This window comes from Vanessa atalanta, chromosome 27 (assembly GCF_905147765.1).
Source record: "Vanessa atalanta chromosome 27, ilVanAtal1.2, whole genome shotgun sequence".
In the NCBI taxonomy this organism is placed as follows: domain Eukaryota; kingdom Metazoa; phylum Arthropoda; class Insecta; order Lepidoptera; family Nymphalidae; genus Vanessa; species Vanessa atalanta.
In genome coordinates this window covers 2,794,589-2,809,233 of record NC_061897.1, presented here as the reverse complement: position 1 = coordinate 2,809,233, position 14,645 = coordinate 2,794,589, and the positions used below count along the sequence as shown (strand labels likewise).

General features: G+C 34.1%; 1 protein-coding gene across 1 annotated transcript; it reads right to left on the bottom strand.

Moving 5' to 3' along the window:
- Positions 1–7,265: 7,265 nt before the first annotated feature.
- Positions 7,266–8,195, bottom strand: LOC125074312. Its single transcript, XM_047685607.1, has one exon. It carries the CDS (start codon positions 8,146–8,148, stop codon positions 7,339–7,341), a length of 810 nt encoding a protein of 269 aa, XP_047541563.1. The 5' UTR covers positions 8,149–8,195; the 3' UTR covers positions 7,266–7,338.
- Positions 8,196–14,645: the final 6,450 nt, after the last annotated feature.

Genomic DNA, 14,645 nt, shown 5'->3' with positions numbered 1-14,645 from the left:
AAATAATAGTTCTATATTTAAATTTCTTCACCGATACCACGTGTTGTATTGTGTTTTTTATACAGCTTTGACCTTTGGCTTGTCTGTAATTACTTAGTATTGACTAATTGCGTGAGCAATGTGAATAATTTTACTATATATGTATATATATATATATATATTATAAAGGCGAAACTTTGGATGGATGTTTGTTATCACGCGAGAACGAAGGAATAGATTATAGTCAAAAATAGTATCAGGTATTAGTATACAGGTAACCTAATGGTAACCTATATACTATTTCTGACCTAAGACCTACCTTCCTGATCTATGTACTAATCCAGGTATTAAGCTGCACAACCCGCTCCGCCGAAGACGACCGGGGAGGAGGAAGAAGCGCTACGCGCACCTTCTCCCCCCGCCTCAATAGGCGTCGCAAGGATTAGGGGTTCTCAGTACCCTGAGAACCCCCTCTAGGAGTTGGAGGCCCGCACAGGCGGGCCGACCGTCAGGGCGTAACGGTAGCATGCGTAAGCGATCCCGTGGCGCCCACCGAAAGACAGAGAGGGTACCGCTGGTTTTTTAGTGGGTAAACCCGGCGTACCTGGGCGCACTCGGCGTCCAGGGCTCCGGGGAGTCCCACACACCCCCCCACTTACCATCACGTGGGGCAAGCGCGTAAAGCGTTTTTCCAGCGAGAAATAAAAAAAAAGGTATTAACCTGCACCAGACGCGAGCGAAGCCATGAATAAAAACTAGCTATTAATAAAATTAACAGATAATTGTACGAAGTGTATATTTTTTGTTGCAAATATGATACTCTATAGTTCAGAATTCCGATTAAATAGATACGTTTAGAAATTTAACGATATTAAAATGCATGACTTTTTTATTATTTTACATTATATAATAATGTAATTTCAGATTTTCATTCTTACAATTATTTTATAACAAATTCATCGTCAATTAAAAATTATTAAATAAATAACTTTTTTTCTAAATGTTCTTCTGACATGAGCTTAAAAAAATGCTCTTGGATTTGTTTTCGTTGACACATGTCAAGTTACTATTTTATTTACGTGGCAATACATTCATTAAATAGATAGTGCATTGAACACGTTTACGTCAACGAAGATTGATTGATGATTCAAATTCGGTAAAACTTTTATATATGTAAACCTCAAAACTTCTTAAAAGGGAGAGGAGGTCTTAGCCCAGCAGTGAGACATTAACGGACTCTTTACTTATTTTGTATTTTTTTTTATGATATCGTTTGGCGGACGAGCAAATGGGCCACCTGGTGGTAAGTGGTCACCACGTCCCATAGACAAAGGCGTTGTAAGAAATATTAACCATTCCTTACATCACCAATGCGCCACCAACCTTGGGAACTAAGATGTTACGTCCCTTGTACCTGTAGCTACACTGGCTCACTCACCCTTCAAGCCGGAACATAACAATTCTGAGTACTGTTGCTTGGCGGTAGAATATCTGTTGAATGGGTGGTACCTACCCAGACGGGCTTGCGCAAAGCCCTACTATCAAGTCAGTTTTAGGGAACACGGCTATGATTCTTATAATAAGTGTCTATGAGAAAAATATATCACTTGAAATAAATAAATAAGTAACTGTCCAGTTAAACTCTTTTACTAGAAATTATTAGTCTTCTACCTCCCCCGACCGGTTATTAGCTAAAGAAAACAGCCTTTAGTTATTGTGTTTGTTAATTTAAGTTATAAATATTATCATTTATTGTTTAATATTTATTCAATGCATAAATAATATATTGTTATATTTTAGCTTATAACGCCTAGTTTCCGACTCCGCAAAGTCAATAAATCCTTCTTGGGGCAATGTATCCGTTTCTATAATAAAATTCCGCTGACATTTTTAACTTTGCCGTTTCATAGATTCAAGTCAATTGTAAAATAAAACATTGGTAAATAAGGCATATTATTCGATACAAGATTATATTTATGATAAGAAATCGTGGACTTAATGCTTGTTGACTTCCAGGCAGGAGACATAACATACATATATAATTGTATTTAACTAACATGACTGTATTTTTAAATGTTGAAAAAGAGTAACTACTGAATTTCTTGCCGGTTTTTCTCAGTAGAATTTACAGTCCGAACCGGTGTTTTTTTTTATTAGCATTAGCAGCCCGTAAATGTCCCACTGCTGGGATAAAGGCCTCCTCTCTCTTTGAGGAGAAGGTTTGGAGCATATTCCACCACGCTGCTCCAATGCGGGTTGGCGGAATACACATGTGGCAGAATTTCGTTGAAATTAGACACATGCAGGTTTCCTCACGATGTTTTCCTTCACCGCCGAGCACGAGATGAATTATAAACACAAATTAAGCACATGAAATTTCAGTGGTGCCTGCCTGGGTTTGAACCCGAAATCATCGGTTAAGATGCACGCTTTCTAGCCACTGGGCCATCTCGGCTCTCAACCGACCGGTGGTAGCATCACATAATATAGTTTGTTAAATGACGATTCAAAAGTGCTTGTAAAAGCCTACTTGAATAAAGTATATTTTGATTGAGTTGAAAATAAGCGTTGGGTTTTTGGAACACAACTTGGAAACGGAAGGTACACCTGTTTAGGAAACAATTACTGTCATTGCTTACCAAATCTCTTTTTTTATTTTGTCTTTACTTTTTCTTTGTTTTTTTTTTGTTGATTGAGTAGTAGTTGTAGTAAGTTTTATATATTTTATTATAACTGTGCCGTGTCTTAATAAACATTCCTTTCTTTCTTTTTTTCATATTTATCTGTCTGCTTGTCTATCAGAAAGATGTCTTTTAAAACTACCCAACGATACGTCTGGTATTCAGCTGAACGGTGGAAGGTTTAGGAGCATAGTTAATGAAGATTTTGAGTAACTTGCCTATAATAGATTGGAAGATGTCGGATCTAAGCTGACTTCGAGCTCATCTCCAAGCCCATAGAATTATATTACGATGTAAACGTTTTATAAGCCGTGTTCTCTCGTGCGAAGTCAAGGCCTGTACTTAGTGATATATACCAAACGTTAAGAAATTATACTTTACTAGCGATCCGCCCGAATGTCTTTTTATACATTGTTTACAGCTGTTTTCAGTCATTTCACGGTCATATTGATCTATATTAAATTTAGTATTTAAGGTGCTTAGTTGGATAAGGATTAATGCTGTATTGCTTAAAATCGTCACTATTTCTAGTATAAAGTAAAAAATTAAAAATGTTTATTGTTGATTATCCCTAAGAGATTTATACCATCGCAGGCTTTTTTGTAGACCTTTTTAACATGTATGTAGAACATGATTTTGATCTATCTCGTAGAGTTTAACCAGCGTTAGCAATGTAAGCGTTAATCCTCTAAAATTACCAATGTTTGTCTGATATATTATGCGTGTTTAATACTTATAAACCTTCCTCTTGAATCTATTAAAAAAAACCGCATCAAAATCCGTTGCGCAGTTTTAAAGATCTACGCATACATAGGGACAGATAGACAGACGGAAGCCACATTGTTTTATACTATGTAGTGACGTATCTTGAGCAAATAACATTACATTAACAGTCTGTAAATTTCCCACAGCTGGGCTAAGGCTTCCTGTCCCATCGAGGAGAAGGTTTTTGGAGCGTATTCCACCACGCTGTTCCAATGCAGGTTTGTGGAATAAACACGTTTCAGAATTTAGTTGAAATTAAACACATGCATGTTTTCTTTCACCGCCGAGCACGAGATGAATTATACACAAATTAACAAATAAAAATTCAGTGGTGCTTGCCTGGGTTTGAACCCGAAATCATTGGATAAGATGTACGCGTTCTAACCACTGGGCCATCTCGGCTCACTGTCTTAAGCAAATGGGTCGCACCAATAATCTTCAAAACCACATCTCTACAAAAAGTAAACAGCGTTAAAAAAATCATTTCAAACTAAATGCATCCAATCTTATAATGTACAAAAATACATTGGAATAGAATAAAAACATCGCACTCGGAAAGAAATCTTAAGTCAGTATATTAAATTTCAAAATGGCGCCGCAAAAATGTTGCCAGATTAAAAAAATATAACGCATATTCGCCTTTTGTTATCTGTATCAATGTGTCTCTTAAACGCTGTTTCTTTTAACAACTTTGTTTTTTTTTTTTCAACCATTATTTTAAGTCGTTTAGGTCTTATAGCTTAGTGCCTGAATGAAATATTATTTTCTCTTTTTTTTTATTTAAGATAAGGTACAGCTCTTTATAATTATAAATGGTTATTGCAGATTTAATGCTTTAAACTTTTATGATTTATTCAACAAAATTACGGACTACATATTGCAATAATTAAAATATACGTAATAAAAGATCACAGGATTGTAATTAGGGGTTTCAAACATAAATAAAATTATGAAAGGATACATTAAAAATATATATAAGAACCGCGATGGCACAGTGGTAAGATCACGTGAATATTAACCGAAGATTTATTTATTCGGAAAATATCGTGAGGGTCCTTCTGTTCTGTAAATCTGCATGTGTTTTCTAACCCACAATGGAGCAGGGTTTGAACAGGGCGCTCCATTTAGAGCCTTTACACTTACTTATCAGGCTCCTACCCCCAGGAATCTTAACGAGTGCAAAAGAACGATACACCAAGTTCATCACAATTTGGTTAATGGGTTAACAATGCGTAGAACAATCATACAAAAATAATTCTTACACATTAAGATATAAGATTTAATTTTAATATGTCAAAAGTCAAACATATGACAGTTTTCGTAAGTCTTTAAATGCCATTGCTGAGCTTAACCCTCCGCCGGGGAGAAGGTTTGGAGCATATTCTACCACGCTTCTCCATCCCGAGTTGGTGGATTCACGTGTGGAATTTCGTTGAAATTATACACATGCATGTTTCCTCACGATGCATTCCTACATCGCTGAGCTCACGGTGCTTGTCTCTGAATCCACTATCATCGGTTTTGACGCACGCGTTCTAACCTCAGAGCCATCTCGGCTCGTCAACAATTATATTTTTATACGTGCACTACAATTATGAAACGAAATGCTCTTTACATCCGTACATTTAAATACCTGTTTTATTGCTTTATAAAAATCAATCATAAAACAATTAATGCTTCCTTCCATAAAACTTGTGAGTTGTAATTTATTATATACTAGTTGTCAGCAATGTCTTCGCTCGCTGTTCAGGGGTTTGTCGTCAGTTTTTAACTAAAATTGATACAATTATTAGCTTCCTTGCGGTTCAAAGTTGCTTCCTACTAAATTTATGTCAAAAAGAAGGTTTGACCACTTACCACCGTGTTGCCAATTTGCATGTCCGCTCACCTATATTATAAAAGTAATCAATAAAATAGACGTACGCAATGAACTTAAATATAATACATGATTTTAATTATTCATTTACGAGGTGTTAATTTGGTTTCTTGATTGTCAAAATCCCCGACTTCTTCAGAATCATCTCAGACATATATGTAATATATAAATAAAATATATTATAACATATGCAAAAATAGTTTACGTTATATATTAAAACCTCAACTGTTTACTATTCTTATATACTTGCAGTTCTTTTATATAAAAAATATTTGATTCTTCTTGTTTTATTTATTTATAATGTTTTGTTAGATTGTTTACCAAACTTCAACATGGTATAAAACAAAGTCGCTTCACGCCGTTTGTAGGCTTAGATCTTTTAAACTACGTAACGGATTTTAAAGCGGTTTTCATCAATAGATTGATTTAAGAGGAAGGTATGTATGTATCATAAGCATGTATGATACAGGCATATTATAGAGAAATGCCGAGAATTTCAACATTCCTAGCCAATAAAAAAAAACTTGTTTTTTTGTTTGTTCTATCTTGTATAAAACTTGTATATGTAAACTTATTGTACTCACGTGAAACCGGGACGCGTAGCTAGTAAATAAATAAAAGAATCGGCAAATTACATTCCATACTCTTACACGGCTCAACTATTTCAAGAATCCGGAATCACACGAAAACAAAATTTTGTACACTTCATTGAATTAGTAATTTATTTAACTGCAAATGTTTAACATTAACCTACAACTTCTAAGCTACTCCAAAACTAACAATTTCTCGAAATTAAAACTTTACAAAGAACCATACTATAATAAATTTAAAAATAACTACCAAGTGTGAACAACTTTTAGCCAATGTAACTTAAAATCAAGCAAACGAAACAGCACCTCTATCCAAACGGAATAGAGTTGAAATTCGTTTAAAAATAATCACATCGAGCGCAAACATAAATTGTAAATTAAAAGCCTCACGCTGCCACAGTATAAAACTGGACAGCAATAAACGTTGAATTTGGAAAAAATATACATAACCTATCAAAGGAAAACCAGCCGTGATACGATACAGATAAGGTTGGAATTCGTCGAACAGTCTCCATTACACGGTATAACTTCGTAATGACGTCACAGCGCTATCATACGTCTTAATCTGGTGATAACAGGGTATTTTTATGAGTCCAGTACAACGTAAATGGACTTGAGTTATCTATGAGTGCTTTCGGTTGTTTTTATGAGAGCGTGTTATGGACATTAAGCAGATAGATAAAGGGACGAAAACTTAAGATGACGAAACTGTCTTGCGAAAATGGTTATCAAATCCAAGCATTTTGGTCTAGCGTACTATTTTTCACGCATGGGAACTTTCCGAAATCGACCAGGATAATCTTACCCAGTAAATCTAGGATGCTATGGCACCATTTACCAAAATTTACTCTCACAACGTCAAAATCATACATCCTATTCCAGGTGGAACATTAATCATATCTTTAGATTACTGGTAATCTGGCTAAACTAACAAAATGTTTATTTTATACAAATAATATAAAGATTTAAAAATTGTTTGTTCTATAATATCCGGAACCAATGTAAAATATACAAATGAATATATATTAAAAACCTATATTATTCCTGAGTGTTATATGGTGTAAATTATATGTATGTACATCTTTGTACATATATCATAATTATCATGTTCCTTATTATTAAATCGCACCAGTGCAAAGCCGAGGCGAATCGTTAGTCTTATATGTATTAGACACTCTAGTTTTAACCTGTAATATTTGAATTATTAACTTTCTTCATTGAGACTGTTTTTCCTTATAATTCTTAGCACTAAATATGGTTGCTTGTGCACTAGATGACTCTCGGTATTATATGTTAATAAATATTATATAAAATATAATATTATCAGACATGATTAGGAAATGATGATACAGTAATTTAAAAGGCAAAAATCAATTAAGGTTGCATTGCACGAATTTATTTAATATATTTCAACGGATTATAAAAGCACTTATAAATACCACTAATATTATTTTGGGGGGCATGGAATTGGTTTCCTGGTAGGAGGCGGTGGTGGTAACTCATCCTTGCAAGCCAATTTCTCTCTCATAGCAAACTCTTTACCGCACCATTTATTATAAACCGCTATGAAAACTTTACCAAACGTATAAGTCACGTTTCTGAATATGTCATCAGTTTCCTGTGGAAAGCATAAGGCACCAGCTGATATAAACCCAAGACTCGTGAAGAATATGCGTCTCGGTATACCACCCCCTCCACCTAGAATGTATCCAGCTGTACCACCAATTGCAACCGTGACTTGTCTGATCGGTAAATTCTTTGGATCTCTGATGCTTTGCTTGAAATCTCTCTTTGCGTTGTGGATAACATTGCAGGTGTTAAAGTATTTCTCTTCTACAAAACATTTGGCTTCACAGATGTTTCTTGCAATTATATGTCTGTAGCATTTGACATATGGGAGCAAGGATTGGTGTAACAGTTTGACGTTAGCGTCTGGGCATTTCTGGTTAGCTTCTAAATGGTCCTTATATTCGTAATGCGGACTTTTGTACAGGGGTAAGTCAGTATACTTCATAGACGGTGGCTTCTGTGGTGTTTCTGGAACTTTCGCCGCTTCAACCACTGGAATCAGGTGGAAGTTCATACCAATTAAAGCTGTCTTCAATGCTTCTATCCATAATCTTCCAATAATATATAGATCTCCAGATAAAACGTACTTAAATGGATTGTTGGTTTCGTTATTCGTATCAATTTCGATGCTATTGATTTTTCGGTCTTGTTTCTTCTCTATTCGATTACCGGTAAGGCAAGATTTCATCGCACGTCGAATTTTTATTTTTTAATAATATTTACGATTAATTTTGCGTTAAATTCTTCATTAATTATAATATGGCGTATGACATCTGTCATGTTTGATAGATAAATAATTAGCTATAAATATAGAAACTTTTTTGTGACGTTACGTTTGAAATTGTTATTGATTTAAAAAAGATTATTTCACACATATCATTCGATCTGAAGTTCGTTCACGCTGAATGTCAATTGACAGCTGATATCGTTCCGAATCGAATCGAAATCGTTTCGGAATCGATTAAGCGAAGCAATTCACGGATTGAACGAAAAAAGTCGTAACTGCAGATTCATACACCACGTATCCCATTTCTAGTTGGCAAAATTATTCTTATACCTCGCTGAATGTGTTATGGCTCTTATTCCTATTGGCATAGAGTATTAAATTACTTTGCTAGATCGATTCTGCGTTGTAAAAGCTTTTGGATCGTTATAAATGGAAGATAATCGTTCGGTACGGCTCAGATGAAGAATCCTGTGTCTAGCTTAAACTCGATTTTACAAATACGCGGGATTTTTAAAAAAAGAATAAAAAATACAATGTAATCCAGTGTTTTCTTAAAAAATCTTTGGCTCTGGTTAAATAAATAAGATATTCAATTAAATAAGAACGACAAACCATATTAAACATACATCTAAACATAATTAGTTGAACGAAGAGTTCAGGCGTTTTTCGTGCTTTCCGAGGCATGGGAGTATGGTTACAAAGGGTACAATACAATACTTAAAAACTTTTATCAGCCCAACCTGAACAACGAACCCAGAACCTCAGGATCTGTGGCTGTCATACATAGATGACATAAACTTCGAAATATACGGCAAGAAAAACTTAAGTCTGAAGGAGTCACTTGATAGGATTTTATAAAAAATAAAAAATAATCTATTTATAAAATAGACATGAGTTATATAAGTTCGTACATTGAGCGAGTAATTCAAATGTACAGCGGATATACGAGCTTGTATGTTTGTTTAAGCTCGTTCATGATAGACAAGAATAGGTCTTTGTTTTTAAACAATATTATCAAATTAGCCTCAAGCTTACATTGTACAGTAATTTATTATAATTCTTATCCAACTTCACCATAGAGTATTAATCTTTATTGGATGAATAATATGGATCTTGGCCAAGATTTCAATTTCGTATATTTAAGATTCGATTTTTAAATGTTTTCGTTTTTATGAATCATACCGTTACAAAAAATATTTAATGAAAAATCCAATGTCCAAAAAACTGTTGCGAATTGTAGAACGTCAATTATTGTTAGGAGAAAGAGATTATTAAACAGAATTATTAGTAAAACATAGCGCCGCTATTCCAAGGCTCTGTGGACACACTTTCTAGGAATACTAATGACCCCGATATTCATAGTTACAACTTGTCCAAATTCAGAGTACTTTACATGGTGGTAGGTTTTTGTGCAAGCGCATCAAGCAGCAATAATAATTAGTATTTTTGTATTCCAGTTTGAAGGGTGAGTGAGCCAGTGTAACTACAGGCTCAAAAGACATAACATCTTAGGTCCCAAGATTGGTGGCGAATTGATGATGTAAGGCTTGGTTAACATTTATTACAGCACTAATATCTAGTGGTCAGCAGTGGTGACCGCTTACCATCAGGCGGCCTATTTGTCCGCCAAACTATAACATAAAAAAAGAGTGTGTCTCACTAAACTTTTAACCTAACACGCAAATAAATGTTTAATTAATAAACTTATTCTTAATTTTAAGTTACTAATTAATATTTGATTTTTACTTATATGTATTATTTTTTCACTTTTTATTTTAATTGCATTTAAATATTTTTTCCGTAATAGTGCATGCTGTGGTCTCCTTGGTGGATCTCCGTGGTTTGAACCCGCAATCATCAGTTAAAATGTGTGCGTTCTAACCACTGGGCTAACTCGGCTCCGAAAATTGTTCAATTTTAAGAATATGTACTTAGTGTGTATCTTTTGATGGAGTATAAAAGTTTCGCACTAATTAAGGATAGTAGAAATGTAAACGTTAATATATAATTTACTACTAATTAGAAACGTTAATATATAATTTATTACTAATTTAGATAGATAGATAGATAAAGTCTTTATCTATCTATCTAAAGTATATCTTTACGATGTCTTTTTTACAATTTTGGTCACGATAACCATGCTTATGCACATTGCTAGTGTGTGCATAAACACAGACTCACACACACTATTATCCTTACAGCCATAATCCGATATAACGAGAACCTATCACGAGACTTGCGGAAAGAATACATATAATTTATACAAGAATATTAAATACGATTGACAATAGTCTAAATTTAAAGAGGGTGGAACTACGAAACTCCGCTCTTTCCATAATGATATTATACACTAAAACCTTCTCCGAATCACGCTGCATCTTCCGGTATAAGTTTTACGTATATTGGTTAAGTAATTATTCTTTGACATAACAAATTGACGATTCATCATTTATTAGTACCGCAAAACATTGCGTTTATTCAAAAGGTTTTTTTTAAGAATTTCTATTTATTACAGGTTTTGTTTTGATTTCATTTCATTGCGAACTGCAAGTCTCGTCTACATTTGGCGCCAAAACGATGAAATATTATTCAAATGTTTTTTTTTTTCCTTATACAGCCTTATTACTGCTCTTTAACCGGCCAGCAATTAAGTCTTTGTTAAATTGTAACAATTTAGTAAATTGCAATCAAAAATCCTCTTTATCTTTCTGCACATCTACGGCTGGACTGTCTCTTCAAAATGAGACCATAACCGATGTTTTACGTGCAGCTATCTCCCATAACCACTGGGACTAAAATCGGCTTACGCTATTAATATTTACGATAGACGTATTCAAGACAACATAGAAAACTGATGGACTTTTTCTTCATCTACTAGGCCGGGAATCGAACCCGGGACTCGGAGTGGCGTACCCATGAAAACCAGTGTACACACTACTCGACCACGGAGGTCGTCAGAAAAAGAATAAGAAAAAAAAAACATTTATTCAAGACAGATAAATCTTGCGACAAAATGTTAAAATTATAATAAAAAAAAACCTTAACTAAGAAAACGAAAAGAGGTTCCATATATTAAAAGTTATTACAAAAAAAACAACCAGTATATATTATATATGCATATATGTTATCTTTTCATCATTCATTATTATTTATGGAGATTTCAAGGTTACTCCACCACACGGCTAAAATATGGGTTAGTGACGAGCATATAGGCCACCTGATGGTAAGTGACAGTGACAGACGCCACCAACCCTAGCAACTAAGTTTTATGTCCCTTTTGCCTGTGATTACACTGTCTCAAACGTATTTTAGGATATTAACCAACCAAACGAAATTATTAGCACAAATTGAATATATGGAAATTAAAACCTTTCCGGATTAGAGTCCACGACTTTCAACATCGTTATTACCGAAACGTTTACGAATAAACAAAATATTAAAAGGCACGTGTTGTAAAGAATAAAAAAACAAAAAAAACGAAATTCCACAATAAAATCACCTCCACGAAAAACGTATTCAGTATTCTCAAACAAAATCGTAAGTAACTCTCTGTTGTATTGCTTCAAATATTATATACAGACCATTGTTTTTCTGAACGCTCTTTGTAATTTTATTTTAACGAGGATATATTGTAACTAGATGTGACATACAATACTTGGTGGTAGGTTGTGTCTGTTGGGTAGGTAACACCCTAACACCCACACATCATGTATTGTACCGCTTATCGTTGTGATCCGGCTTAGATGCTGAGTAAGCCAGTGTACAGAAGGGACATAACATCTTAGCTCCCAGGTTAGGAAGAGCATTAAGATTTCTAAACGTCATATTTCTTTAAACGTCAACGTGTGTCAATCATAAGTTATAAAAACGTTTAATAACGTATATGTATATATATCAAAACATATACAATGACGCTTAAGCGCTTGCTTATTAAAATGTGCGTATGAAGATTTTTACCCACACCATAACATTGATAGCAATTCACAGGTAATCACAGATATTCTTACGTGATAAGTACACACATACGTAGAGTTTAAATTGGTAAACTAACAAGCGACTTATTTAAAGCATTGTATTAATTAACAACATATACAATCATGCAATATACATACATAACTACAAACAAACGCATATAATATTCATTTACTTGCAGTCATTTATGATGTATATATTTTTTAAATTTAATTATAGAATCCAAACACACAACACAACACAACACATATGACATACTTAATTTATTTTCTTGAAAACAAATATAGATAAAGAAAATTATATTAACAGTATATACAGATCCCACGGCTGGGCTAATACATGGTCCTATCAAGAATGAAGTAAAAAATAAAAATAACCAATATTAATATCATAAAAGTTGTTAAGTCATTTAAACAAACAGTTTTAAAACGTCAATTTACCGAATTGTATTCAACGTCACGAGCCACATCTAGTAACGCTCTATATCAAAAAGTTTCTGATACGCCCGAAGCAGTTTTGAACAATAGGCGATTACTTTTACTGCTCATTGTAGTTAAAACATCGGTTCTTCTCGTTAACTGTACGTTAAAATTTTATTATGAACGCGAAAATTTGTTTAAACGTCTGAAGATGGTTTTATATATTTCTTTCAAGTAATTACGTGTGGCGATATCTTTAGGTCATATCGTGAAAGAAAATCACCATATGCTTCAATGGTTAGATAATAATCCTCCTTTTGAGAAGGTTACTACTTGGTGGTAGGGCTTTGTGCAAGCCCGCCTGGGTAGGTACCACCCACTCATCAGTTATTCTACCGCCAAACAGCAGTACTCAGTTGTGTTCCAGTTTGGAGGGTGAGTGAGCCAGTGTGACTACAGGCACAAAGGACATAACATCTTATTTCCCAAAGTTGGTGGCGCATTGGTGGTGTAAGGATTTGTCAATATTTTTAACCGCACCATTGTCTATCGGCGGTGGTGCTCACTTACCGTCAGGTGGCACATTTGCACGTCCACCAACATATATCATAAAAAAGGTTGTTTCCACTACGCTGCTCCAATGCGGGTTGGCACACATGATGCACGTTTTCACCTTTTACATGCCGGTTTCCTCATAGCGTACATATATTTCTATGAATTACTCGCTACTAATGTGTAATGCTTCTAACATATCCTAATATTATAAATAAGTAACTTTGTCCGTCGGTCTGTTGCTCTTTTACGGCCACACGGTAACAACTAAGACTAAGATCTCCTCTCAATTTGAGGAGAAGTTTTGTATGATATTCCACCACGCTGCTCCAATGCCGATTGATGGATGCACATGTGACAGAATTTCGTGGAAATAATCGGTTAAGATGCACGCGTTCTAACTGAGACATCTCGGCTCCTACGGCCTACCCTGAAGACAAAGGATACTTCTTTTATAACCAACACCTGAACCAACCCCTTCAATGTGAGCGAAGCCACGGGACAACTGCAATCTAATAAAAGAAATTAAATGTGAAAAAAAAAACATTTGTTCAAATTCTTAGTAATACAATAAGAGCTTTTAAAATTGCAAGTTTCTTGTAATGTTGACACTTTAATAAAGCTTTGATATTGGGGTTTGGTGTATCGAAGTGTGACTGGTTACACTGAAAGACATTTTTAAATGGAGGTTCGATTCTCGGTTGAACGAATATATTTTAATTTTAATTATGAAATTGTTTTATAAATAGGCTTATGTCATAAAAAAATTAAATATTATATAAAAAAGAAAACATCGATAAATAAGGCATATTACACAATACAAGATTAGACTTAGTATTTTTATTGACTTCTAGGCAGGATATATAAAAAATATATATATTGGTTGTTTACTGACATTTGTAATTGAAATGTTGGAATTGATTAGCAACTGAGTTTCTTGCCGGTTCTTATCGGTAGAATCTACTTTCCGAAACGGTGGTAGCTTTAAAATTAAATCAAAATTATAACATGACGATTCAAAGACAAAGACGATTATAAGACAAAAATTCAAAGTGCTTTTATGAGCCTACTTGAATAAAAAGTATTTTGATTTAATTTGATTGATTTCAATTTTATAGGACAACCCAAAATTTTAACATAGTTTTAAGGATAAATTTTTAGTAATATAGTGTATAAATTATTTGTCTCTAGACAAATTTGTATTTTTAAGCATTTCGTGGACAGCTAGCCTATGTTTTATAAGGCATCTCTGAATGCTTTAATAAATATTCGATTCTCTGAGTACCAAATAATTCAAGCCCTACCAAGGTACTAATATTAATTTTAAAGCACTTGCCCTTAATACAATTTATGTCGGCACTAACGCCTAACCCTCAATGTCACGGTATTTAGTCACTGGCCTAATAAAATGAACCCACGAGCGTGACAAGAGTATCGATAAATAATCGATAAGATATTCGATAACCGATACTAACAAAAATATCGACAATTTATTATTATTTTATCTTATATATT